Here is a 26,203-nt window from a genome sequence, read left to right as displayed (position 1 = left end):
GAAATCTGCCTGCCTCTGCCTCCCGAGTGCTGCTATTAAAGGCGTGCACCACCACCGCCCAGCTAAACTGAGATCTTTTAAATTATACAAGCTCCCTGGATTGTGGCAGTACATGTCTTTAATCCTAGTACTCAGAGGCAGAGGCAGGCAGATCTCAGTGACTTTGAGGCCAGCCTGAATCTACAAAGAGAGTTCCAAGATAGACAGGATTGTTACACAGAGAAACCCTGTCTCAAAAAGAAAAAAATGATACAAGCTTCAAGCATGTCCAACAATGAAGACATAACTGTATCTAGGATTTTTTTTCTTTGAGACAGGGTTTCTCTGCAGCTTTGGAGCCTGTCCTGGAACTAGCTCTTGTAGACCAGGCTGGACTCGAACTCACAGCAATCCGCTTGTCTCTGCCTCCTGACCACCTGGTAAAGAATATTTATTTGTCTAAACAGTCTCCCCTCAAATACACGTGTCACATACTGTAGTAACATGATGAAAATCAAAAGCAGTCATTTCAAAATGCAATTATCACATGGAAACGAGACTCATACTGTAGGAGCCAGCCATGATAAGCTAAATAGAAACAGATCATCCAAAGGAAGTTCTTTGGTTAACAATCTCCCCCTCCCCCATGCTGCATGCCTCCCTGCTCCCTCCCATGCAGGTGAATGAGTTCCCTCCACCTGCCCTGGGGGCTGCCTGCCTCAACTTCTTGTCAAACCTGACCAAGGTTTGGCTCCACGGGTCAAAGACTCTGGCTATAGGTGTTGCTGCAATGGCCTTGTTGTGACACTATAGCCAGACTTCCCTCCACCAGAGCTGCTTTGATCATTCAGATCCAATGTGTTATAAATATATGCCATCATTTAGAGGAGCTGGTTACAACCATTATCACCTGTCAGAGTATAACTCAGCCATTGATAAGTTTAATGGAGGCCTGCGTCTCAGTAGTTTACCCTGAAGTAATACCTGGTTGTAGGAAGGACCACAAACTGAGATTACCGGAGCACCACCCAAAGACCATCCAAAGGAAATGCCTAATGTTCGAACCTTGTAGATAGGATCACCTGCCAGCACACACTCACCAAGACACCCCTAGATAAATATCAGCCAATCAGGGGTCATGAACCTCAGAAACCCTTCACACCTACCTTTACTACTATAAAAACCAACTCTAACCAAGCTCATAGTTCTCTATTTATTCCAATACTCTGGACATGCAGAGAGACTGAGTTTGCAAACTTGCATAAAATAAAGGCTCTTTGCTTTTCCATATGGGACTCAGTCTTCCTGTTGGCTTTTGGGGGACTTCGCGGATTTGGGCATAACATTTGGGGGCTCATCTGGGATCTCCAAGCCCACTGGGACTTGTAGAGCCTTCAACTGGCCAGTAAATTTCCTGTTTTGTTTTGTGTGCCATGTCTCATGTCTTTCTGTAAGCAGGCCCAGGAACCATAAGAGTCTGTAGACTATCTAGGCAGACACCCAAAAAGATCACAGGTGGGGTGCCTTGAGGAGATGTCCCCAGGGTCCTTCTGCAGAGGGTAGTTCCCTCTGGTGAAACATGCGGGTAGCGGTCTCAGTTCAACAGACAGGTGGATTGCACCCACAAAACAGCTTGAGGCTCTCATCTTTGGTTTGGTTCAGCACCATTGTCCTGTTCATTGTCCTGTGTGTCTGTGTGTTATTGTGTTTTTGTCCTGACTTAGACTGACACTGACGATAAGGGACAGACTCAAATCATGAGTACTTTGACTTTGATATCGAGATCACTTACAGGACTTTAGAGATAGCTCCATAAGCATGGGGGTATATTTTCCTAAAAAGAATAAGACAAATAACCTCTATTTGCTGCCTTAAACATTTCATGAAAAGGAGTCAGCCTTGGCCCCAAGCATGACGATGCTGGTAGAGTGTTTGTGTGGCTGGGTGGCTGGGCTTTACAGCCTTGTTGTTATAATGTAGCAAGGTTGTCAGCCACAGTTGTAGGGGGCAGATGTACCCCAATAAAATTTCAAACACTGGACAAAGAATCTGGGGTTAATTGCTATGGTTTGGAGAGGTTAACAATCTCCCCCTCCCCCATGCTGCATGCCTCCCTGCTCCCTCCCATGCAGGTGAATGAGTTCCCTCCACCTGCCCTGGGGGCTGCCTGCCTCAACTTCTTGTCAAACCTGACCAAGGTTTGGCTCCACGGGTCAAAGACTCTGGCTATAGGTGTTGCTGCAATGGCCTTGTTGTGACACTATAGCCAGACTTCCCTCCACCAGAGCTGCTTTGATCATTCAGATCCAATGTGTTATAAATATATGCCATCATTTAGAGGAGCTGGTTACAAATTATTACTGGTTACTATATGAAAAAAAAACACTGTTGATCTCAAATGTTTCACGCTGATACAAGATTTTATGTGATGAAAATTTAATGTTATAGTATATGCATGTTTCTGTTCTTGTTTAAATATTGTAGCCATACAATATATTATACACCACTGAAAGAAACCACAAGAAAGACTTTGGTAAGAGTTTTTATGTTGTCTAAAAAGCGAGAGAGATTTTGGTATGTAGTCTAAAAAGCAAGAGAGATTTTGGTATGTCATCTGGAAAGTAAGGGAAAAAGCAGGAGACTGAAAGAATAAAGAGAGGAAAATGGGTTAAAGGTATATAAAAAAGTTATAAAAGGTCAAAAGGGGATATAAACTATATTTGCTGTGGTTTCTCATACATGCAAATACTGAATATGCTTGTTTTGTTGAAAAGTTTGTCTATGTAGATTTTCTTACAAGCATGGAGCTGAGACAGAACTGGCTTGGCTATTTTTGCTGTCTCTGCCGCCCATCACTGCTGTGGCCACATTTAAGGGCCTGACTTCAGAAATTTATCACTGAGCTCTGATTACTAAATTTGGGTTAGCAGAAATTCAGATGACTTTTTGGTATAGATAATGTTAAAACTGATATATGCTGTTTTATTACTGAAAAGCTTGGCTCTAGAATTGGGTTATGGCTCTTCCTCTGTTAGACCCATGTTTCATTTACTAAAAATTGGTGCATGGGTAATTTTAAAGAAACCATAAGGCATAATTCCATTTTAAATTTTGAATTGCTATTTCACTAGAGTTAAGAAAAATGGATACCACATGATTTCACTGCTATCTTGATTAAGTGACAGTGACCACATGAAGTGGGCCTAACAAATCTCCAAGATAGTTTGGATTGGGATGGATATATATATGTGTGTGTGTGTGTATATATATACATATGTGTGTATGTGTGTGTGTGTATGATTTAAATTATTAAAGCTGCACTTCAATGTTTTTATCCTCAAATGTACCTTGCCCTGCCAGCTAGGCTTTGTTAATTTAAGAGTCACCCAGATGATAACGGTTATAAAGACATAAAGGGATCATAGGAAACAGCTGAGGATTACAAATGTATGACAGGACTAGAGTCCCAAAGAATGTGCAGTTGCAACAATGGACCTTAATAGTTTTAAAAATACCAGTGCCAGGTGATAGTCACCAGAAATATCAGCTACAGTGAAATGGAGCAGGCTGAGATCTAAAAGACAGGCTATGTATATGCTATTGAGGGTGGGACCAAAGAAGTACTTCATTTTTGATTTTCTTAATATTGCAGGAAGACATTTAAGAGATTTTAATTTTTTAGAAAAAAATTTTAAATAAATTTATAAGACTGTGAGATATCTGTGCTATAATTTTTTATATTGTGTTTTATATTGCTAATATTTAAACTTAAAATAAAAGGCTAAAAATTAGGGTCAGAGCCATAACCACCAAAAGCTAACCAGAAACAAAAATGTTAATTTCTTATGATGCAGAAGACAATGACCTAAGCAGTTTGATAGAGGGCTTGGAACAGCGTCCAAATCTATGAATCTCAATCTTTTGGAGGTTGTACAGGGGTAGTCTGGGACCACTTGCATGTCAGATGTTTGAACTGAGATTCACAACATAGGCAAAACTACAGTTGTAAAATAACAATGGGAAAAATTCTGTAATGGGAAGATCACTGTAACATGAAAAACTATATTAAAAGGTAAAAGTATTAAAATGTTAACTAATGGTTTAAAATATATTTCCTTGTTCAACGTCTATTCAGGCTTTAAAATGTATGTTTAGCCTCCTTATCTTTACTAACTTTGTTGAGTTTAATCTATTTGGATAAACTGAATCATAAATTTTTGTACTGATACTAAGAGGTTTGGACCTTCTCTTCTGGGGAAAGAATATTTTTATGTCAATCACTCTGGGGTAATTAGAGATTCAATGGCCTTGTTAATGATAGAGAACAGAACACACAGAAGCTGGATGAAAACTTGTTCAGCCGATCCCCCTATTTGATCAGTTTATCCAAATAGATTAAACCCAACCTTACTTTTAGCTCTAGCAGGTCCCTAATGATCTTGCTTCTTCTTATCAACAGACTGATAGCTTTTGTTTGAGAACAAGTCAATACTATTTGACTGATGGTATTGAGGTTCCAGTATCACCCCCTTGAGCTCCTGGACAAACAGGACCCATGATTGAGTCCTGTCATTGGTACTTGTGAAGGGAGAAAAATGTAGGGTCCAGGGCAACTTGGCACACACCTGCCAAGATGTGTTCTGTAGATCAGCAGGAAGGCAGTTTGCCCTAGGGCAATGTTAGGTCTTAGACTCCCTCCTGTTCCCATTTCACCTTGGGACCTATTCCTCGCCTTTGCAGGAGACAGCATTGACAGCTAGATATAAACTTGTTCTATGTTTACCCTCGGAATGGCTAATTCAGTTTCTTTATTAGCTTTAATTCAGAGTGTGGAGTTCTAGTCTTGTGAAAGCAGCTAACTTATTGCAGACTGTTAGAAAATACAAGTTAGTCAGTCCTCTTTAAAGTACTGATATAATTAGTTACAAGAATAAGCCTTATTTAGTTACCTGTATGTTTTCAAAGTCAAACTTAAAACAAATAATGAGAAACAAAGTTTGTCTAATCAGATATACCTAGGCAACCCTCGTACTTCAGAGATCTGCAGAATATGGCATCTAAAATAATGATTAAAAAGCTTATTGTATTAGACAGAGACTCTGAGATCCTAGCAGTAACCCAAGGTGCCCAAAGAAGATTATGAGACACCATGATGTCTCCACCAGAATTACAAAGACACTGACCACTGGGCGAGGTGCCCCAGTGCAACACCTGCTGCCAGGACCCGGGCCAGAGTGTGGACAAACAGCAGGACCTTGGAGATTGATTGCACCACTTTTGCCTAGACAAAATAAGGTCAGTCTTTTCCATGTCCCTCTTCCACAGAAAAAGAAAAAAATTCACCTTATGGGCCTGGCTTAGACAGTAAGACTGCTGTTCTGGGTATTTCTGCCTCCAATACTATGTTGACCTGGGTATGAATAACTGTATATGGACTCTTTTCCCTGTCAATTTTAACAGATTCAGAAACTATTTGGTCGGTACTCAGATATAGTTTATTTATCCTTCTGAGATCTCTGATAGTATTAATGGCTAGGGCAGTTATAATGCCAGTTTAACAGCAAAAGGTATCCAGATTCTTCCATAAAGCTATATACAACTCTTTAGCTCATTCTAAAGCTACCATACATGGTTCTCTGGACAGCAGAAAAATATAAATGCTTCTAACCAAAACCTGTAATTTTTGCTAGGACTCAAAAGTATGAGTCTATTTCTTCTGTTTACAGATAACTGTTATCTGCTCTTTTTCTAATTTCTGTCTAATTTTAATTTCTGTTCCTAGTTTAAACTTATCTTAATAGGCTTCCACTTGGCTGGCAGACACTATCTAAGCATCAGTTGCTGACTACAACCTGCTCTGAATGGTGGAGAGCCCTGGACTTCATGAAAGCTGATGTGGACCAGTTCAGCTGATATGAACGTTCCCTGTCACTTCAACGAAGTTTGATGAGTGCCCCATTGCCTAAATTTCCTCCTTACCTTTGGCTAGCCTTTCAACCTGCTTGGGTGTGGATAACAATGCTCCAATGTCAGCTTGAAGTAGTTGTGGAAAGGAACACGTCATCCCATGCTTCCTGCCCAAAATAGGTGGAAAGGCTGAGACAAGGGGGAACTCCCTGGCACGGGGGGGGGGGGGGGTCAAGATAACTACCTATACTAGAAAAATATAGTCCAGAGTTGTCAATTAATGGATTTATTAGTTTAAGTAGTACCATACCTTCTTAAAAGCAGGGACAAGGGGGAAATGCAGGAGCCAGCCATGATAAGCTAAATAGGAACAGATCACCCAAAGGAAGTTCTTTACTTCCAACCATTATCACCTGCCAGGGTAGGACTCAGCCATGATTAAGTTTAATGGAGGCCTGAGTCTCAGTAGTTTACCCTGAAGCAATACCTGGTTGCAGGAAGGACCATAAACTAAGATTACCCAAGCACCACCCAAGAACAGACCATCCAAAGGAAATGCCTAATGTTCCAACCTTGTAGATAGGATCACCTGCCAGCACACATTCACCAGGACACCCCTAGATAAATATCAGCCAATCAGGGGTCATGAACCTCAGAAATCCTTCACCCCTACCTTTACTACTATAAAAAACCAACTCTAACCGAGCTCGGGGTTCTCTGTTTATTCCAATACGTTGGACACGCGGAGAGACTGAGTTTGCAAACTTACATAAAATAAAGGTTCTTTGCTTTTACATATGGGAGTCAGTATTCTTGTTGGCTTTTGGGGGACTTCACAGATTTGAGCATAATAATACCAGAAACCAAATACTCATTTTAACTTGGAGTATCTAAAAGCACATTTTTCCTTTTTGTTAAGTAAGACTGTCTAGATAGTACTTTAAAATTTCCAGAGAGCCAGGTATGGTAGTTTATACCTATAATACAAGCACTCAAAAGGCTGGCACAGAAGGATCAAAAGTTTGAGTTCATCCTAAATTACATAGTGAGTTGGAGGTAAGACTGCATTACATAAAGAAATCCTATCTCAAACAAAACAAAACAAAAAAACTAGATGCCAGGTGTCTTAGTTACTGCTTTATTGCAATGAAGAGATGTCATGCGTAAGTAAATGTATAAAAGAAAGCACTGAACTGGAAAGTTGCTTATAATTTCAGAGAGTGAGTCCATGACCAACATGGCTGGGAACATGGGTGCAAGCAGGTAGGCATGTTGCTGAAGCAGTAACTGAGAGCTTTCTTTTGATGCAAAAGCAGCACACAGGGAGAGATAAAGAGGAAGGGAAGGAGGGAGGGAGGGACAAAGGGAGGAAAGGAGGGAGAGAGAGGGAGACTGGACCTGGTGTGGGCTTTTGAAACCTCAAAGTCTACCCCCAGTGACACACCTCTTCCAAGACCTCACCTACTAATCTTTCCTAAAGAGCCCACCAACTTGGAACTAAACATTCAAAACTATAAACCTAGGAAGGCCATTCTCCGTCACACCACCACATCAGGTGTGGTGACACATGCCTGTAAGCCTAACTAGTGGAAGATTTAAAGGCAGGAGGATGTCTTGTAGCAGTTTCCTCGGGAGATTGAAACCTTCCATCCTGGAAGCAAGCTTGTTAAGCCACAGGATATGAAAGGGGTCGTGAAACAACAGGATGTTATTAAGGGAAATGAAAAATTCCATCCTGCAGGGAAGGTGGTTAAGGTAAGCAATAAACAACTCAATAGCTTCAGAAAGTCCCTGAAATTGACCAGATAAACTAGGTCCTCACACCCCCAAGCATATATAAATTCTAAGGACTGCCAAGACTCACCTCAGACCAGCTCAGCTGCCTAGAAGAGACTCAGACCAGCTGAGCTGCCTGCAGGCTGTGTAGTTCCCAGCCTTTCTGAGTTGTCACCCCTGCTGAGGTGGGCTTTGGTGATGCAGCTGCCCTTGAGTCATTTCTGCTCCTGGAAGTAACCCCATTAAAACTTACTGCTGGTTCACTCACCAAGATGGATTTTGGTAGTTTTCTTAATTTAGTGTGTCACTGGCTCCCTATCTAGGACAAATAGATGTTTGTTCATCCAGGAATAGTGTCACAAAACAAAGAATCAGTTAAACCCAGGAGTTTCAGGCCAGCCCAGGCGACATAGCAAGACCTTATTTCAAAATAAAGTACAAATAGCAAATCAACAAAACCTTCCTGAAGAGGCAGATGATTTTATAATATAGCTTGTAAAGAGTAATCCACTATGATTACCACATGCAACAAACCCTTTGCCGGGTGTGGTGGTAGAAAGCTGTGATACCAACACTCAGGATGATGTCAGTAGTTCACAAAGTTCAAAGACAGTCTGGCATCCCTAACAAGTTTAAGGCCTGGGCCACATAACAAGACCCCGCTTTGAAAAAAATGCATGCTTCCCAAAAGCAATTAAAGGCAAACTCTCCTGAGTCATAACTCAAAACAATTTAACTAAAATCAAATCATAGGAACACTAAATTGGATGTCATTTCAAAAGTTTAAATACATCACTCTTCTTCCTGGAAGATTGCTTGTGACATTTGGAGAAGGGAGACTGGGGTGAACATTCAGCAAATAAAAATACAGGATCCACAATTAAATTTGAATTTCAGAAATCCCATGCAATATATGTTACACTTATATTTTTAAAAACGTGTTCATTGCTTGCTTGAACTCAAATTTAACTGGGCATCCTGTGTTTTACCTGATAAGAACAGGAATAATTTAATAGACTTTTGATGGAGGAGTTACTTCCATTGTTTAATAAAGAAACTGCCTTGGCCCATTTGATAGGCCATAGGTGGGTGGAGTAGACAGAACAGAATTCTGGGAGGAAGTGAGGCAATCACCATGCCTCTCCTCTCTGGGTCAGACACAATGGAGCCAACCACCATGCTGAATCTTTCCTGGTAAGCCACTACCTCGTGGTGCTACACAGATTATTAGAAATGGGTTAATCAAGTTGTGAGAGTTAGCCAGTAAGAGGTTAGAGCTAATGGGTCAAGCAGCACTTAAAATAATACAATTTGTGTGTTGTTATTGCGGGGCATAAGCTAGCCAGGCGGGCAGGAGCCAGGTGGCAGGAACGCAGCCCGCAGCTCCTTCTACAGACGTTCCTAAGAATGTGAGTACTCAGACTTTTTTTTTTTTTTTTTTTTTTTTTGGTTTTTTGAGACAGGGTTTCTCTGTGATTTTGGAGTCTGTCCTGGAACTAGCTCTTGTAGACCAGGCTGGACTCAAACTCATAGAGATCCACCTGCCCCTGCCTCCCAAGTGCTGGGATTAAAGGCGTGCACCACCACCGCCCGGCTTAGTAGATGAATCTTTTTTTTTTTTTTTTTTTTTTTGGTTTTTCGAGACAGGGTTTCTCTGTGGTTTTCGAGCCTGTCCTGGAACTAGCTCTTGTAGACCAGGCTGGTCTCGAACTCACAGAGATCTGCCTGCCTCTGCCTCCCAAGTGCTGGGATTAAAGGCGTGCGCCACCACCGCCCGGCAGTACTCAGACTTAATATTTTGTTTGTTTGTAAAATCAACAGGTGGAAGGAGAGTGAAGCATAAAAGCAGTTCTGGCAGGTTCAATCAAAAAGATACATTTCGTTTCAAGTTACAGTGTAATGAGCACTCACACAGTGTTAAGTTCTATGTCTCCATTACGTGATTACTAAAATGAAGAACAGCTCCAAGGCTTGCTATAGCATGCAGATGGCTTGCAACTGATTTTGCTCCTCCCATCGCCTTCAAACAACAAACCCCTAATAATATACTTGGAACAAATCTAACTCAATGGAATTTAAAAAAAAAATAGCTTCTTCTACCCCCCAGGTGCAAGTCAGCAAAGCCACAATTTGTTAGGACCTTCTTAGTAAGCACATAAAAGAGACCTCCATTCATTGTTTACTTGCATCTCCAAGCAGAGTTCAATATAAATGCCAAGAAGCAGGTAGAAAAAAAGAGGTATCATTTTCACCTGCTAGAGTCCAATGTCACTGGTGAGACATGACTAGGATAGACCCGAGACATATTATATCAGGGATTTCTGCTGCTAAAAGATGTGATTTCCTCCCTATTTCACTAAAGCCAGTTAGAAAACTCAAATGGGGTTTTCACTGGCCTGCCTGCACCAAGCAAGGTAGGCGCTTTGTTTATGAACTACTCAACCAGGACGGAGATCTGAGCTCGGTACCAGGAGAGCCATCATTGGGGTGAGTTTGTGACGCGGCAGCAGCCCCGGACAGGGAACTCAGAAGTTCCTCACACACACACCCCCCATCCCTCCTGGGCTCCCTGCAGAGACTCTACTCCCTGCAGACTCCCTCTCTGTTCCTATCCCACCCAGCTAGCATCCAGAACCCTTCTTCTTTCTGCCCCTTTCCTTCTTTGGGCACATAACACCACCTAGCTCAGCCTGTCTGGGCGCTGGGGGCGAATTCTCAGGGCAAACAGGCGGGCGGGAGTTCCTTTGTTTCACTGGCCTGCCTGCACCAAGCAAGGTAGGCGCTTTGTTTACGAACTACCCAACCAGCATGGAGATCTGAGCTCGGTTCCAGGAGAGACATCATTGGGGTGAGTTTGTGACCCGCGGCAGCAGCCCCGGACAGGGAACTCAGAAGTTCCTTACCCCCCCCCATCCCTCCTGGGCTCCCTGCAGAGACTCTACTCCCTGCAGACTGCCTCTCTGTTCCTATCCCACCCAGCTTGCATCCAGAACCCTTGTTCCTTCTGCCCCCTTCCTTCTTTGGGCACATAATACCACCTAGCTCAGCCTGTCTGGGCGCTGGGGGCGAATCCTCAGGGCAAAAAGGCAGGCAGGAGTTCCTTTGTTTCACTGGCCTGTCTGGGCGCTGGGGGCGAATCCTCAGGGCAAACAGGCGGGCGGGAGATCCTTTGTTTCACTGGCCTGCCTGCACCAAGCAAGGTAGGCGCTTTGTTTACGAACTACCCAACCAGCACGGAGAGCTGATCTTGGCACCAGGAGAGCCATCATTGGACACGGAGATCTGATATTGTCACCAGGAGAGACATCACTGGAGCACCAGGAGAACCATCACTGGGGAGTACCATCACTGGGAAGGTACAACAGTAGGCAAGGAGACCTGATCCTGTAAAAGAAGATCCATAGGAGAGCATTCGGAGGAAGAGATGGGCAGGCGCCAATGCAAGAAATCACCCAACAATCTGAAAAATAAATATGAAACCACCAGAACCCAGCGACTTCACAACAGGAGGACATGAACACCTTAATCATGAAGAAGTAGAAAAAATTGACTTTATGAAAGTGATTGACGCCCTTAAACAGCATGTAAAAAATGCCCTTATAGAAATGGATGAGAAGTATAACAGAAAGTTTGAAGAATTGAGTAAATCAGTGAATGATACCCTAGGAACCCAAGGAAAAACAATCAAACAGATAATGGAAACAGTTCAAGTTTTGAAAACTGAATTGGAGGCAAAGAAGAAAACACAAACAGAAGGCTGGCTGGACATGGAAAATCTAGGTAAACGAATAGAGTCTAAAGAAACAAGCATAACCAACAGAATACAAGAGATAGAAGAAAAAATCTCAGATTCTGAAGATACCATAGAGAAAATAAACACGCTGATCAAAGAAAACAGCAAGGCCAACAAACTCTCATCACAAAACATTCAGGAAATATGGGACACAATAAAAAGACCAAACCTAAGAATAATAGGAGTAGAAGAAGGAGAAGAAGCGCAGCTCAATGGTCCAGAAAATATATTTAATAAAATTATAGAAGAAAACTTTCCCAACCTAAAGAAAGATATACCTATGAAGGTTCAAGAAGCATACAGAACACCGAATAGGCTGGATCAAAAAAAAACATCCTCTCGCCATATAATAATCAAAACACAAAGCATACAGAACAAAGAAAGAATATTAAGAGCTGCAAAGGAAAAAGGCCAAGTTACTTATAAAGGTAAACCTATCAGACTTACACCTGACTTCTCTATGGAAACAATGAAAGCCAGAAGGTCCTGGATAGATGTACTGCAGAAACTAAGAGACTGTGGATGCAAGCCCAGACTACTATACCCAGCCAAACTTTCGTTCACTATAAATGGAGAAAACAAAATTTTCCAGGATAAAAACAAATTTAAACAATACGTAGCCACAAATCCAGCCTTACAGAAAGTAATAGAAGGAAAATCACTAACCAAGGAGTCCAACAATGACCACAATATCTCAGACAACTAGAGACCCTTCACCAGCGCAACACAAAGAAGGGGAACACACAAAATTTACAACTTAAAAAATGACCGGAGTTAACAACCACTGGTCATTAATATTACTTAATGTCAATGGACTCAACTCACCTATAAAAAGGCACAGACTAAGAGATTGGATACGAAAACAGGATCCAACATTCTGCTGCTTACAAGAAACACACCTCAACTACAAAGACAGATACCTACTCAGAGTAAAGGGTTGGGATAAGGCTTATCAAGTAAATGGACCTAAGAAACAAGCAGGTGTGGCCATACTAATTTCTAACAAAGTTGACTTCAAACTTAAATCAATCAGAAGAGATGGAGAGGGACATTTTCTACTCATAACAGGAACAATTCATCAGGATGAAGTCTCAATCCTGAATATCTATGCCCCTAATATAAAAGCACCCATGTACGTAAAATAAACATTGCTAAAACTCAAGGCAGCCATCAAACCGCACACATTAATAGTAGGAGACTTTAACACTCCTCTCTCACCAATGGACAGGTCAATTAGACAGAAACCTAACAGAGAAATAAGAGAATTATTGGAGGTAATGAATCAAATGGACTTAACAGACATCTATAGAATATTCCACCCAAATAGGAAAGAATATACCTTCTTCTCTGCAGCTCATGGAACCTTCTCGAAAATTGACCACATACTCGGTAACAAAGCAAACATCCACAGTTACAAAAAAATATCTGTAATCACCTGTATCTTATCAGATCACCATGGATTAAAGCTAGAATTCAACAACAATGCTACCCCCAGAAAGCCTACAAACTCATGGAAACTGAACAGTCAACTACTGAACCATACCTGGATTAAGGAAGAAATAAAGAAAGAAATTAAAGTCTTCCTTGAATTCAATGAAAATAAAGAAACAACATACTCAAACCTATGGGACACTATGAAAGCAGTCCTGAGAGGAAAGTTCATAGCACTAAGTGCCCACTTAAAGAAAACAGAGAAAGCACACATTGGAGACTTAACAGCCCACCTGAAAGCTCTAGAAAAAAAAGAAGCAGACTCACCTAGAAGGAGTAGAAGACTGGAAATAATCAAACTAAGGGCTGAAATCAACAAAATAGAAACACAGAAAACAATTGAAAGAATCAATGAAACAAAAAGCTGATTCCTGGAGAAAATCAACAAGATTGATAAACCCCTATCCAAACTAATCAAACGGCAGAGAGAGAATTTGCAAATTAATAAAATCAGAAATGAAAAGGGGGACATAACCACAGACACAGAGGAAATTCAGAGAATCATTAGATCTTACTACAAAAGCCTGTATGCCACAAAACTGGAAAATGTTAAAGAAATGGACACTTTTTTAGATGAATACCATATACCAAAGTTAAACCAGGACCAGGTAAACAACCTAAATAGACCTGTGAGTCGTGAAGAATTAGAAACTGTTATCAAAAACCTCCCTTCCAAAAAAAGTCCAGGACCAGATGGTTTCAATGCGGAATTCTACCAGAACTTCCAAGAAGACCTAATACCTATATTCCTAAATGTATTTCACAATATAGAAACAGAAGAGTCATTGCCAAATTCCTTCTATGAAGCTACAGTATCTCTGATACCAAAACCACACAAAGACCCAACCAAGAAAGAGAATTACAGGCCAATCTCGCTCATGAACATCGACGCAAAAATCCTCAACAAAATACTGGCAAACCGAATCCAAGAACACATTAGAAAAATTATCCATTATGATCAAGTAGGCTTCATCCCAGAAATGCAGGGCTGGTTTAACATACGCAAATCTATCAATGTAATCCATCATATAAATAAACTGAAAGAAAAAACCATATGATCGTTTCATTAGATGCTGAAAAAGCATTTGACAAAATTCAACATCCCTTTATGATAAAAGTCTTGGAGAGATTAGGGATACAAGGGTCATACCTAAATATAATTAAAGCTATTTACAGCAAGCCGACAGCTAACATCAAATTAAATGGAGAGAAACTTAAAGCCATCCCACTAAAATCAGGAACACGTCAAGGCTGCCCACTCTCCCCATACCTCTTCAATATAGTTCTTGAAGTCTTAGCAATAGCAATAAGACAACATAAGGGGATCAAGGGGATTCGAATTGGAAAGGAAGAAGTTAAACTTGCGCTATTTGCAGATGATATGATAGTGTACTTAAGCGACCCCAAAAACTCCACCAAAGAACTTCTACAGCTGATAAATACCTTTAGTAATGTGGCAGGATACAAGATCAACTCCAAAAAATCAGTCGCCCTCTTATACACAAAGGATATGGAAGCAGAGAGGGAAATAAGAGAATCATCACCTTTCACGATAGCCACAAACAGCATAAAATATCTTGGGGTAACTCTAACCAAGGAAGTGAAAGATCTATTTGACAAGAACTTTAAGGCATTGAAGAAAGAAATTGAAGAGGACACCAGAAAATGGAAGGATCTCCCTTGCTCTTGGATTGGGAGGATCAACATAGTAAAAATGGCAATTCTACCAAAGGCAATCTATAGATTCAATGCAATCCCCATCAAGGTCCCATCAAAATTCTTCACAGATCTTGAGAGGACAATAATCAACTTTATATGGAAAAACAAAAAACCCAGGATAGCGAAAACAATCTTATACAATAAAGGAACTTCTGGAGGCATTACCGTCCCTGACTTCAAACTCTATTACAGACCTACAGTAATGAAAACAGCATGGTACTGGCATAAAAACAGAGAAGTCGACCAATGGAATCGTATAGAAGACCAGGATTTTAACCCACAAACCTATGAACACCTCATTTTCGATAAAGGAGCTAAAAGTGTACAATGGAAGAAAGAAAGCATCTTCAACAAATGGTGCTGGCACAACTGGATGTCAACCTGTAAAAGAATGAAAATAGACCCATATCTATCACCATGCACAAAACTCAAGTCCAAATGGATCAAAGACCTCAATATCAATCTGAACACACTGAACCTGATAGAAGAGAAAATGGGAAGTACCCTACAAGATATGGGCACAGGAGATCGCTTCCTATGTATAACCCCAGCAGCACAGACATTAAGGGCAACATTGAATAAATGGGACCTCCTGAAACTGAGAAGCTTCTGTAAAGCAAAGGACACTGTCACTAAGACAAAAAGGCACCCTACTGACTGGGAGAAGATCTTCACCAACCCCGCAACAGACAAAGGTCTGATCTCCAAAATATATAAAGAACTCAAGAAACTAGACGTTAAAACGATAATTAACCCAATTAAAAAATGGGGCACTGAACTGAACAGAGAATTCTCAACAGAAGAAGTTCAAATGGCCAAAAGATACTTAAGGTCATGCTCAACCTCCTTAGCGATCAGAGAAATGCAAATCAAAACAACTTTGAGATATCATCTTACACCTGTCAGAATGGCTAAAATCAAAAACACCAAGGATAGCCTTTGCTGGAGAGGTTGTGGAGAAAGGGGTACCCTCATCCATTGCTGGTGGGACTGCAAACTTGTTCAACCACTTTGGAAATCAGTGTGGCGGTTTCTCAGAAAAATTGGGATCAGCCTACCCCTGGACCCAGCAATACCACTCCTGGGAATATACCCAAGAGATTCCTTATCATATGACAAAAGCATTTGTTCAACTATGTTCATAGCAGCATTATTTGTAATAGCCAGAACCTGGAAGCATCCTAGGTGTCCTTCAATGGAAGAATGGATGAAGAAAGTGTGGAATATATACACATTAGAGTACTACTCTGCAGTAAAAAACAATGACTTCTTGAATTTTGCATGCAAATGGATGGAAATAGAAAATACGATCCTGAGTGAGGTAACCGAGACCCAAAAAGAAGATCATGGGATGTACTCACTCATAATTGGTTTCTAGCTATGGATAGGGGGCCTCTGAGTCTATAATATGTGGTCCTAAAGAAGCTAAACAAGAGGGCAAACCCAAGGAAAAACATATAGTTATCCTCCTGGCTATGGGAAGTAGACAAGATTGCCGGGCAAAAAATTGGAATCTTGGGGGTAGGGTGGGATGGGGGTAAGGGGAGAGGGAGAAAGAAAAGTGTGAAGGAGAGGATGAGGGGAACTTGGGGAAATGGGATGATTGGGGATATAGGAAGGTTGGATAGGGGAGCAGGGAAACTCATATCTTAGTTAAGGGAACCACCTAAGGGTTGGCAAGAGACTTGAACTTGGGGTGGCTACCAGATGCCCAGGGCAATGTCCCCAGTTAGTTCCTTGGGCACCTGAGGATAGGGAACCTGAAATGAACCTATCCTATAGCCATACTGATGAATATCTTGCATATCACCATAGAACCTTCATCTAGCGATGGATGGAGATAGAGACAGAGACCCACACTGGAGCACCGGACTGAGCTCCCAGGGTCCTAATGAGGAGCAGAAGGAGAGAGAACATGTACAACGAAGTCAGGACCACGAGGGGTGCACCCACCCGCTGAGACAGTCGGACCGATCTATTGGGAGCTCACCAAGGCCAGCTGGACTGTGACTGAAAAAGCATGGGATAAAACCGGACTCTCTGAACATGGCGGACAATGAGAGCTGACAAGAGGCCAAGGACAATGCCATGGGGTGGTGATCCTACTTCAGGTTCTGGCTTTGTGGGAGCCTAGACAGTTTGGATGTTCAACTTCCTAGATCTGGATGGAGGGGGGAGGACCTTGGACTTTCCACAGGGCAGGGAACCCTGACTGCTCCTGGGACTGGAGAGGGAGGAGAAGAGGAGTGGGGGGAGGGGAGAGGGGCGGGAGGAGGGGGAGGGAAATGGGAGGCGGGGAGGAGGCGGAAAATTTTTTTTTCAATAAAAAAAAAAAGAAAACTCAAATGGGAAATGTACAAAAACAAACAAACAAAAAAAAACCCACGTCTCATCTGAGGACAGAATAATCATTTGTGGTGTTTATAATGCTGTAAATATAGGACCCACCCAACATTGCACAAACCACCTCCAAGGATGAGAGCCAGGAACTTATTTTGTAAAACATTCTTCACTATTAGTTTTCTTGCGCAGCTCTGCTTAAGAACATTACATGACTTAGATGAGTCACATCACATTAAGCAACACTCGTGCTAGGCTGGCACGGGACTTTCATACAACCTGAGGTTAAATGTCTCCTCTCCAGACGACTAAAAACTAGTCACAAGGCTGAAGGTAGTAGTTCTTTGGTGCCATTTTATAGACTGACAAACTCTTAGGATAATTATTCAGCTTCCATCTAAGTAGGCTATAGAAACCATGCCAAAGCCTCTCCTAGGACAAGAAGATACAGAATAGACTCAACAGTTCACAATACAGCTTTACTCTAGTATTTCAGGACACAAAAATCTCTCTCAAACCCCCCCCCCCCGCCCGAAAACTGTGGCCTGGAGGATGATTTTAAAAATTCACTTCATTGCCTTTCGTATGAGGTCATGAACCGTGTTCAGGGGGGAAAGTACATTACACTCCCATTCTACTGGGTTTATTATTCAGGAAGAGAAGAATGTGTAGTTTAATCCACTTCAACAGCAACAAAAAAAGAAACCACAGGAAAATGAAGGAGTCATTTCTTTTTCGTCGTTTGCCAGTGACCCATGTATGTGTAGCTGAGTAAATTATCCATTCCATTTGGTGTTTAGATTACTGCACTCTCAAAGAGAGAAAATCATTTCCTTGAAATTCAATAATACAGCCAACATATTACGTTTCAAATATTGTACACTTCAAAAAATAAAGTCATTTTAAATCAGTACAATGTTCTCAATCTTGCTTGCTTTATAGATACAACACTTGCAGTCCTGTTGGATCACCCCATTTCTCCATGCCAGAGCCAATTCATAAAGCAATCCCTTTACTAGATAGAGTCTAAGAACTAGGAACAATAAAAGAAACAACATGTACTCCAAAGGTTTCTATTATCAGACACATAATATATACACATGCTGTCCTCTCAAAACAGAGAAAAGTATATGCCTCAAAGAGGACAGACTATGATATGGAAGACAGCACCTTCCATAATTAAGCTGACATAAATATTGCTCTACATACAATAGACACTCGGTCGGCTCCTACAGAACCTAAAACAGGCCTTGTTTGCATAACCGCAAGACAGTCAAAAAAAGAAAGAGAGAAAGAGAAAGGAAGGAAGAAGAAAGAAAGAGAACGCTTCTGTTAACAGATTATGCTTCTTAGCAGAAACAAAATCTGTGTCCAGCCTGAATAAGCATCAACTCATTAGGGGAGAATCACAGTAGGTCTTTCTGTACTGTGTCAAAGCTGGATACAAATTATGTAGGCTCTCTCGGTATTTTTGTTTGTTTTGAGGAAGGCCTTGCTAGGTAGCTATGGCTGGCTTGTTCCTCACTAGTCACCACAGACTAACCCCCAACAACAGCAATATTTTTCATTCGGCCTCCTGAATGCTGGGATTAGCAGCAAGAGCCACAAGAGCTAGCTTTGGTATTGATTTGCAAATAAAGAATTTGAATTCTCTGTACAAGCAAATCCCTTCTACTATGTCAGTAAAAAGCATGCATAATTTCCAACTTGAAGAATTTAAATGCTGTAAATACACACAGTGATTCACAGTTTGTAACACTGCTCGTGGACAGTATCTTGTTTTAGCCTCTCAGGAGTTCCATGAGACTGTACCAACATCTTCATTTTAGAAATGATAAAGCCAAAACATCTTGCCTAAGATCCCTTTACAGGATTCTACCATCTCCTCTTTCAAAATCAGGGGAAAATACAAAGGATTCCACTTACTCCAAGGTTGCTATATAACCCAAGCTTTTCTAAATAATAAAATATAATCGAGACATATAGATATTATCATATATAAATGCTGAATGTCATACTCTCTCCAAGCTCTGTATTAATGGTTTTTAACCTTTACATCCTGATCCTTTATGAAATGTCATGAAAACTGAAGCTTCCCACCCCTGCACAAGGCATATAAGCAAATGGTCACAGCAGCCTTATTCATCATAACGGGAGAGCAGAAAGCTACCCAAATGTCTGCTACCCGTTGGATGCATAACCAAACTGCAGTATATCTATACAATGTATATCTATACAATTCAGCCACAAAAAGGAATGAACCCCGAAAACTTTAAACTAAAAGAAACTAGCCACATAAGCATCATATATGACTCCTTTCATTTGATCTATCCAAAATAGCAAGAACCCCACGATCTCACTCATATATAGAGTCTTGAAGACTTGAGCTCAAAGAATTTGACAGTGAAATGAATTTCACCACAGGCTGGGGGAGAAAGGAGGAAGAGAAGGAGGTAGAAAGGTTCATCAATGAGTACTGAGTTCGAGATAGTTAGGAAGCTTTGCTGTACTATTACACAGTAGGTTGACTACCGATAATAAGAAATGTCCCGCACATTTCAAAAAGTGAGGTTAAAAGATTTAGGAAGCTTTTACCATAAAGAACTGGTAAGTGCTTGGAGGAAGAAACAGATTTAACCTGATTTAACCATTATGTAATAGTCTATTGATATTGAAATTTTTATGTTTTATATTCGTTAAATAAATATAAGGGCTAGGGAAATGACTTAGTCAGTAAAGTGTTTGCACGCCAGCATAAGGAACTGAATTCAGAACCCACAGCATCCATGTAAAAGGATGGGTTGGTGCCCACCTTTAATCCTAACACGGGAAAAACAGAGATGGAAGGATCCTTGGAGCTTGCTGGTCAACTAGTCTTGCTGAATTAGCAAGCTCCAGGTTCAGTAATGGACCCTGTCTCAAAAAATAAGGTATGTCTTGACCCCTTTGCTCATATTCTCACTCCTCCCACTCTTCACCTGGACTTTGGGAGCTCAGCCCAGTGCTCCACTGCGGGTCTCTGTCGCTGTTTCCATCAGTTGCTAGATGAAGGCTCTATGGTGACATTTATGAAATTCATCAATCTGCCTACTCAGCCTAAATATAGTAGGGAGGGCCTTGGACCTTCCCCACAGGAATGTGCCACTGAGGAGTGGATAGAGGGTGGGGGGGGGAGGTAGAGGGGATGGGAGGAAAGGAGGGAGTGGGAACTGGTATTGGTATGTGCAATGAAAAGAGATAGTTTTCTTTTTTTAAAAATAAAATAAACTGACACAAAAATAAGATGTGTGGTGATAGTGGAAAGGTCTAGATGTCAACCTCTCTCTGCACTCCACACACATAAGTTATGCATGCACACCTGTACCCACACAAACAGGAACACACACATATACCACACACATGAAGAAAGATAAAATGTCCAGAATAGGCAAACCAAAGAAAATATAAAGTAAACTAATTATTGCTTAGGGATTGAGGGAATATTAGAGAAATGGGGACTGACCTGTAAGGCCATGACTGTGGTAGGTGATGATAAACAACCATGAACATACATAAAACTACTAAGTGTAAACTTTAAAATGCTTAAATTGTATTGTATATGAATTGTATTGCAATAAAGATGTTCTTATTTGCAGTGCCTGGAATCAAGGTCTTGTGTCTACAATGTGAAAGTTCCACCACTGAGCTAAATTCCAGTCCTTCAAGATTTTATTTTTAAAACTATCATGACAATGGAAAAATAAAATAACCAAAAATTTCCTGAGCCCTGGAACTCATCTACAGATAAATACAATAGGGTCCAAGAACCAAAATTAGTTAACTCTAAGAATCATAAAATTCCTGGGCCGTGGTGGCGCACGCCTTTAACCCCAGCACTTGGGAGACAGAGGCAGGTGGATCTCTGTGAGTTCAAAGCCAGGCTGGTCTAAAAGAACTAGCTCCAGGACAGACTCTAAAGCTACAGAAAAAAAAAATCATCAAATTGTCTTTATTTCATAGATGTTTTACTTAAGTTGTTCCAACAACTACCAAGCCTATGCCCTATCTTTTTCAAAACCTCTATGCCATTAGATCACATGATCACAGTTTTCAACACTGATTCTTTATAAACAAATAGTACAGCTTCATAAATAAAATTTTATGAGCTAGGTCCGGGCATAGTAGTACGCTCCCATAACTCAAGCATCCGGGAAGCCAAAGCAGAAGAATCAAATAGCTATATAGTAAAACTTTATAGTAAAACTCTAGCTCTACAAAAGGTAGAAACACTTTTTAATGATTGAGCATCTCTTCCTGGCAAGGAATGGCTGTAATTCAAAAATGTAAAAAGATTTCTGTCATAAAGCATAATAAAGCCTAATACGCAAAGTAAGATCCATGCACATGTAATAATATGTAAAAATAGAAGACAAGTCTTCCTTTTTAAAGGGTCAGGGAAAGGGAGCCAGAAAGAATGAGGGTTGCCTTGAAAAACGGGATCTGACCATTCCTAAATAGGGATTAGGGAATTCCAAATGAAAGCAGGAACACGGATGTCTCAGAATTGAAAGGGGCAAAATACTCCCACCTTTGGTAGGTTCAGATAATCCAAAGAAGGCTGCTGAGAGGCAGTCAGCAAATCAAGGCTGCTTCGTTTAAAAGGTGCATGCATGTGAGAGGAACAGTGCAGTGAGGAAACACGGGAGCCTACTACAAGAGCATGGTAAGGCTGGTAAGATCTGATTTAAGTTAGGGCATTTTTTTCTTTTTCTTTCTTTTCGTTTTTCGAGACAGGGTTTCTCTGTAGCTTTGGGGGCTGTCCTGGCTAGCTCTTGTAGACCAGGCTGGCCTTGAACTCACAAAGATCCACCTGCCTCTGCCTCCCCAGTGCTGGGATTGAAGGTGTGCGCCACCACCACCGGACCATTAGGGCATTTTTTTTTTTTTAATTGTCAAGGCACGCTGGAAAAATAGTGGTCTTATATCCTGTAGCTACTCATTTAAAGCTGCCAATAAGAGCCAGGCATCGTCTCATGTCCAGTCATTCCACCCACTTGGGAGGCTGGCTTGTGTGAGTTTGAGGCCAGAGTATGAGCAGCAACTTAGAGAAACGCTGTCTCAAAAGAGAAAAAAAAAGGAAAAAGAAAGGAAGGAAAGAAGGAAGGATAGCAGCTGTATTTCATCTGATAAAACTCATATTCCAAAACAATTTAACATGAAGTTCTTGCTACACTGATTTGTGAGATTAGGAGGGTCCAGCATGTTCTTAGGCAGCCTTTGCAGTTAACTAAGGCCTGTAAGTTTTCAGTAAGCAATCTTGATAAGAATGGAATGTTCAACTTTCTGGAGACGAGTAAACCTGCACTCCCAAACAGTAAACAAAATGGCACACTGCAGTCACAAACTATGAGTCAGAGGGTCAGAGAAGCACAATATCATTTCCCTTGCAATTGCTTTATTTCTGTGAGCCTGGGCTGTTAGGAGATAATAACCACAAGCAGTTACCATTTCTGGGTTATACATTTACCACGTGTTCAGGAACTGAGCAGATGGCATAGGGGTGTGTACCTGCCAGGCATAGTTGAGGATTGGTTCTGCTTAAGAGAGACAAAGAGGCCGGAAGACGCTGAAAGCTGCCTAAAAGGTTTCATTTCTACACAAAGCAATGTTAGCCACAAGAACTAAGAGAGGGCTATAGATGTGTCTAGCTGACTCTCCTACTCACACTCCAAAGAGGCCTGGCTCTAATCCTCAAAGGCCAGTTTGCCAAATCCAAACACAGGCTTTTTACTTTCACCCTGTAGCCCCTCCACTCCCTTTTCCCCTTCCGCTCTGGGCTTACTTGTCCCGGATGATAGTCTGCAGCTCCCGGATTTGATCATTCATAGGCAGCAGCTTAAGCTGTGCCCCGATCTGTCGGGACAGTTCACAGCCCCCTAGGAGGGAGTCACCGACAGGTGCGTCGTAGTTGCCACTGTCACTACTGTCACTGTGGTTCTCAGAGTGAAGATTAATGCCACAGCAGGCCTGAGAGTCCCGCTCCGAGAGCACGCTGGAATGGGCGTGCCCAGGGAGGAGAGTCAGCTTAGCCATAGCAGCATTATTTTCTTCAGCATGATCCAGGATAGGGTCGTCTGCTCGCAGATGATCGGGACTTGGGGTAGAAGTAGAGTTTACTTGCCGGTTGTGACAGGGCATGGAGTCCGGACGCTGTAACTCCGTGGCCATACACTGGGCCCCGGGCTGTCCCCGCAGCTATCAACCCTAAGGATAAAGGGATAAAGAGCAGAAAGAAAAGGATGCGGACACGTGCTTTCTCCGGGCCCCCGCCTCCAGCAATCTCTAACCTGGCTGCCCTCTCACCCTTAGGCCTCCGCGGTCCTTTTGCACACTTTGTCCCACACCCGCCCACACCGGACGTACTGCCGGCTTAGACACCTTATTGGCCTGTCTCTCTGTCAGTCTGCAGCGCGCTGGTTTGTTAACTCTTTTGAGTCCCTCCTGCTTGACAGATTCTCCACGTAGCCTGGCAAACCCGGCCTAGCCAGAAATTCTTGGTTGCTGAGTCCTCGGAAAATCCCTAGGACTTCCTGCAGTCAGACCTTTGGTACAGCCAAGAGAAAGTACGGGTGGGTTATACATGTTAGACCCATGCTTTCAGACTTTCTGACTTGGCAAAGAAATTGTACTTGAGTCAGTTGCGTCTTCAAGCTAATAGTTTATCCGTGTTACGGAAGGAAGGAGGAAGAACTCCTAGTAGGCCACTGAAATGTATGGCCTTTCTAGACAGTTTTACAAGCTGCAGTTTCATAAGTGTGCTTGATCAGCAAAGTTTTTCGTACTAGTATTGGTTGGGCCCTACACTGCACATGTTGCCATGGAAATTTGTTGTCATTTTCGATACACTGTCACTTTGTTCTTCCAAACAATACTTGGAAAGATGCCTTTCAAAAAATGCATAGGTACTCACAAAAGAGATGAACACAAATGTCTAGGATAGTAATTTTCAAACATCTGTGCGTATCAGAACAATTGTCGAGCTCGTTAAAATGCTAAGTTTTGACTGGACAGAAAGGCACACATCTGTAATCCCAGCACTATGGAAGCTGACACAAAAGGACCAAGAGTTCAAAGCCAGCCTGGGTTACACAGCAAGCCCTAGTCTCAAAATTAATAACGTAAGCAACGTCTCATACCTTACCGTTGAGATTCTAACCCAGTAATCATGAAATAGGACCAAACAATCTTTATTTTAAACAAGTAACTCAAAGATCTGTTTTGCTTATTTGTTTGTTTGCTTGTTTCAATGCGATAGGTTTCATTATTTTGTTTTCATAATGCTTTATTTGGGTTGACCTTTCTCCCCCGCACCTCTCCTTCATTCCCTATTTCTCCTCTTCCACCCCCAGTAGTTCATTCTTCACTTTCATGTCATGTATTATTCTCTCCCCTGCCTTTTATTAAAACCTCTGCTCCCTAGCTGTGATATCCTTTCTATTTTCATGACCTATACCACAGTGTACCCACACACACAAATTTACAGAAATATGAGTAACAGATAATGGGACTATCCAGGCCTTTGGCAGAAAATGAACCTTGACCTGGTTGTCTGTTTTATATTTTATTCACTCATTTCTTGCTCCGGTGTTGTTATTAGTCATGTTTTCCTCTTTGTGTGTCTTATCTGTGTCCTACTTCCAAGTCTGTCCATTACTATCTATGAATATAATGTAGACTGCATAAATTTCATTGCAGCTGGGCGGTGGTGGCGCACGCCTTTAATCCCAGCACTTGGGAGGCAGAGGCAGGCGGATCTCTGTGAGTTCGAGACCAGCCTGGTCTACAAGCGCTTGTTCCAGGACAGGCTCCAAAACCACAGAGAAACCCTGTCTCGAAAAAGCAAAATAAATAAATAAATAAATAAATTTCATTGCATTGTGAAATTAAAATCTCGAATGTAATCCCACACACTTTTGAAAGCTTGTACACCTTTCCACCTAGCACATCATGCAAATGCAAGGGGTCTCTAGGTTTAAAACCTGCATCTGCGTACGTGAAGTAGGCAAGAACAAATGACTGTTTTGTCAATGAATACTCTAAGGGAATTCACTGAAGCCCAGTATTGTATCATGAACAAAGATATCCTGGCTCCAAAACTGCCCTAGAGTTTGTTCATTGTTTCATCAATCCTGTGACCTTATTTTCAATGCCATAGAATAATGAATTAGAATAGTACAATTGCCAATCTGTCTTCTGTCCTCACTTTCACGTTAAACGTACACTTGTTTATATTAACCAATAAGCATTAGCAGGTCTATATTTGAGGTTCTGGTCGGATAAAATTTACTAATGATTAGTCGTAATTGCACATTAAGTTTTTTGTTCTATAATTTACAAAGCATTCATATGCATTTTCTTATTTCACAATTCAAGGAAAAAATCCTGATATGGTGACATATAACTATAATCCCAGTACTCAGAGTGTTAAGGCAGGAAAATCACCAATTCAAGGCCAGCCTGGGATACACACACACACACACACACACACACACACGGCAGGGAGAAAACACAAACCCTGTCTCACAAAGTCAAATAACTGTCCAAGGTCACTCATTCAAAAGGAATAGAGCTAACACAGGAGCTCTAGTCTTTGAACTCTAAATCCAGTCTTTACCCACACATAAAATCACTCAGTTAATGAAATACTGAGTGCATCTTTCCTATTACAATCCATGCAGTTTACTGGGTGTCAAAGTAGATAAAAGATACAAATAAATGAAGGTCTTGAAATTTTCAAGTGGTGGTGGACAGCCTGCATCTTTGCAGAGCAGGGATGAGTTTGCTCAGCACCAAATCCTTTATACTAGATGGAAACAGCAACATTAAGTAATTTCATCCTGGCTTTCTTGCTTACCCCTTTCTGATACAAGTAGAAAACTATATAAATTAAAAGCCGGACGATTTCCCTGCAGTAATTGACATGACTCCATTTTGGGTGGTTTGCTGTTTGTTTGTTTGTTTTTAAATCAGCTTAATACATTTTTCTCTTTGTTACAAAGATATATTTAAGAGATAACACACTTTGAAAAGCAATGAATAAAAGAGTAGTTTGGTTTTTTTTTTTTATTTGCAAGCCTTTGTTGTGTATTTCTTAGCCTGTGGTGGATTAAAGTCCAGGCACTAAATTGGTCAGACTGCCGAATATAGAGGTTCAAGTTC

General features: G+C 41.4%; 1 protein-coding gene across 3 annotated transcripts in view; it reads right to left on the bottom strand.

The window, feature by feature from the left end:
* Uprt (uracil phosphoribosyltransferase homolog) overlaps positions 1 to 23,371 on the bottom strand; it is a 40,086-nt gene extending 16,715 nt beyond the window's left edge. Inside the window, exons 1-2 of one of the 3 annotated variants that reach the window (XM_057759915.1) lie at positions 23,348 to 23,371; positions 22,827 to 23,248 (exon numbers count right to left, since the gene is read on the bottom strand). In XM_057759915.1, coding sequence (XP_057615898.1) covers positions 22,827 to 23,212 — 386 coding nt within the window. In that variant the 5' untranslated portion in view covers positions 23,213 to 23,248; positions 23,348 to 23,371. Of the gene's footprint in view, positions 1 to 22,826 lie in introns of all 3 variants that reach the window. The other 2 variants (XM_057759916.1, XM_057759914.1) reach the window with 2 other exon arrangements.
* Between the last annotated feature and the right edge of the window lie 2,832 nt (positions 23,372 to 26,203).

Source organism: Chionomys nivalis, chromosome X (assembly GCF_950005125.1).
Source record: "Chionomys nivalis chromosome X, mChiNiv1.1, whole genome shotgun sequence".
Classification (NCBI taxonomy): domain Eukaryota; kingdom Metazoa; phylum Chordata; class Mammalia; order Rodentia; family Cricetidae; genus Chionomys; species Chionomys nivalis.
This window is presented reverse-complemented; position numbering and strand designations above follow the sequence as displayed.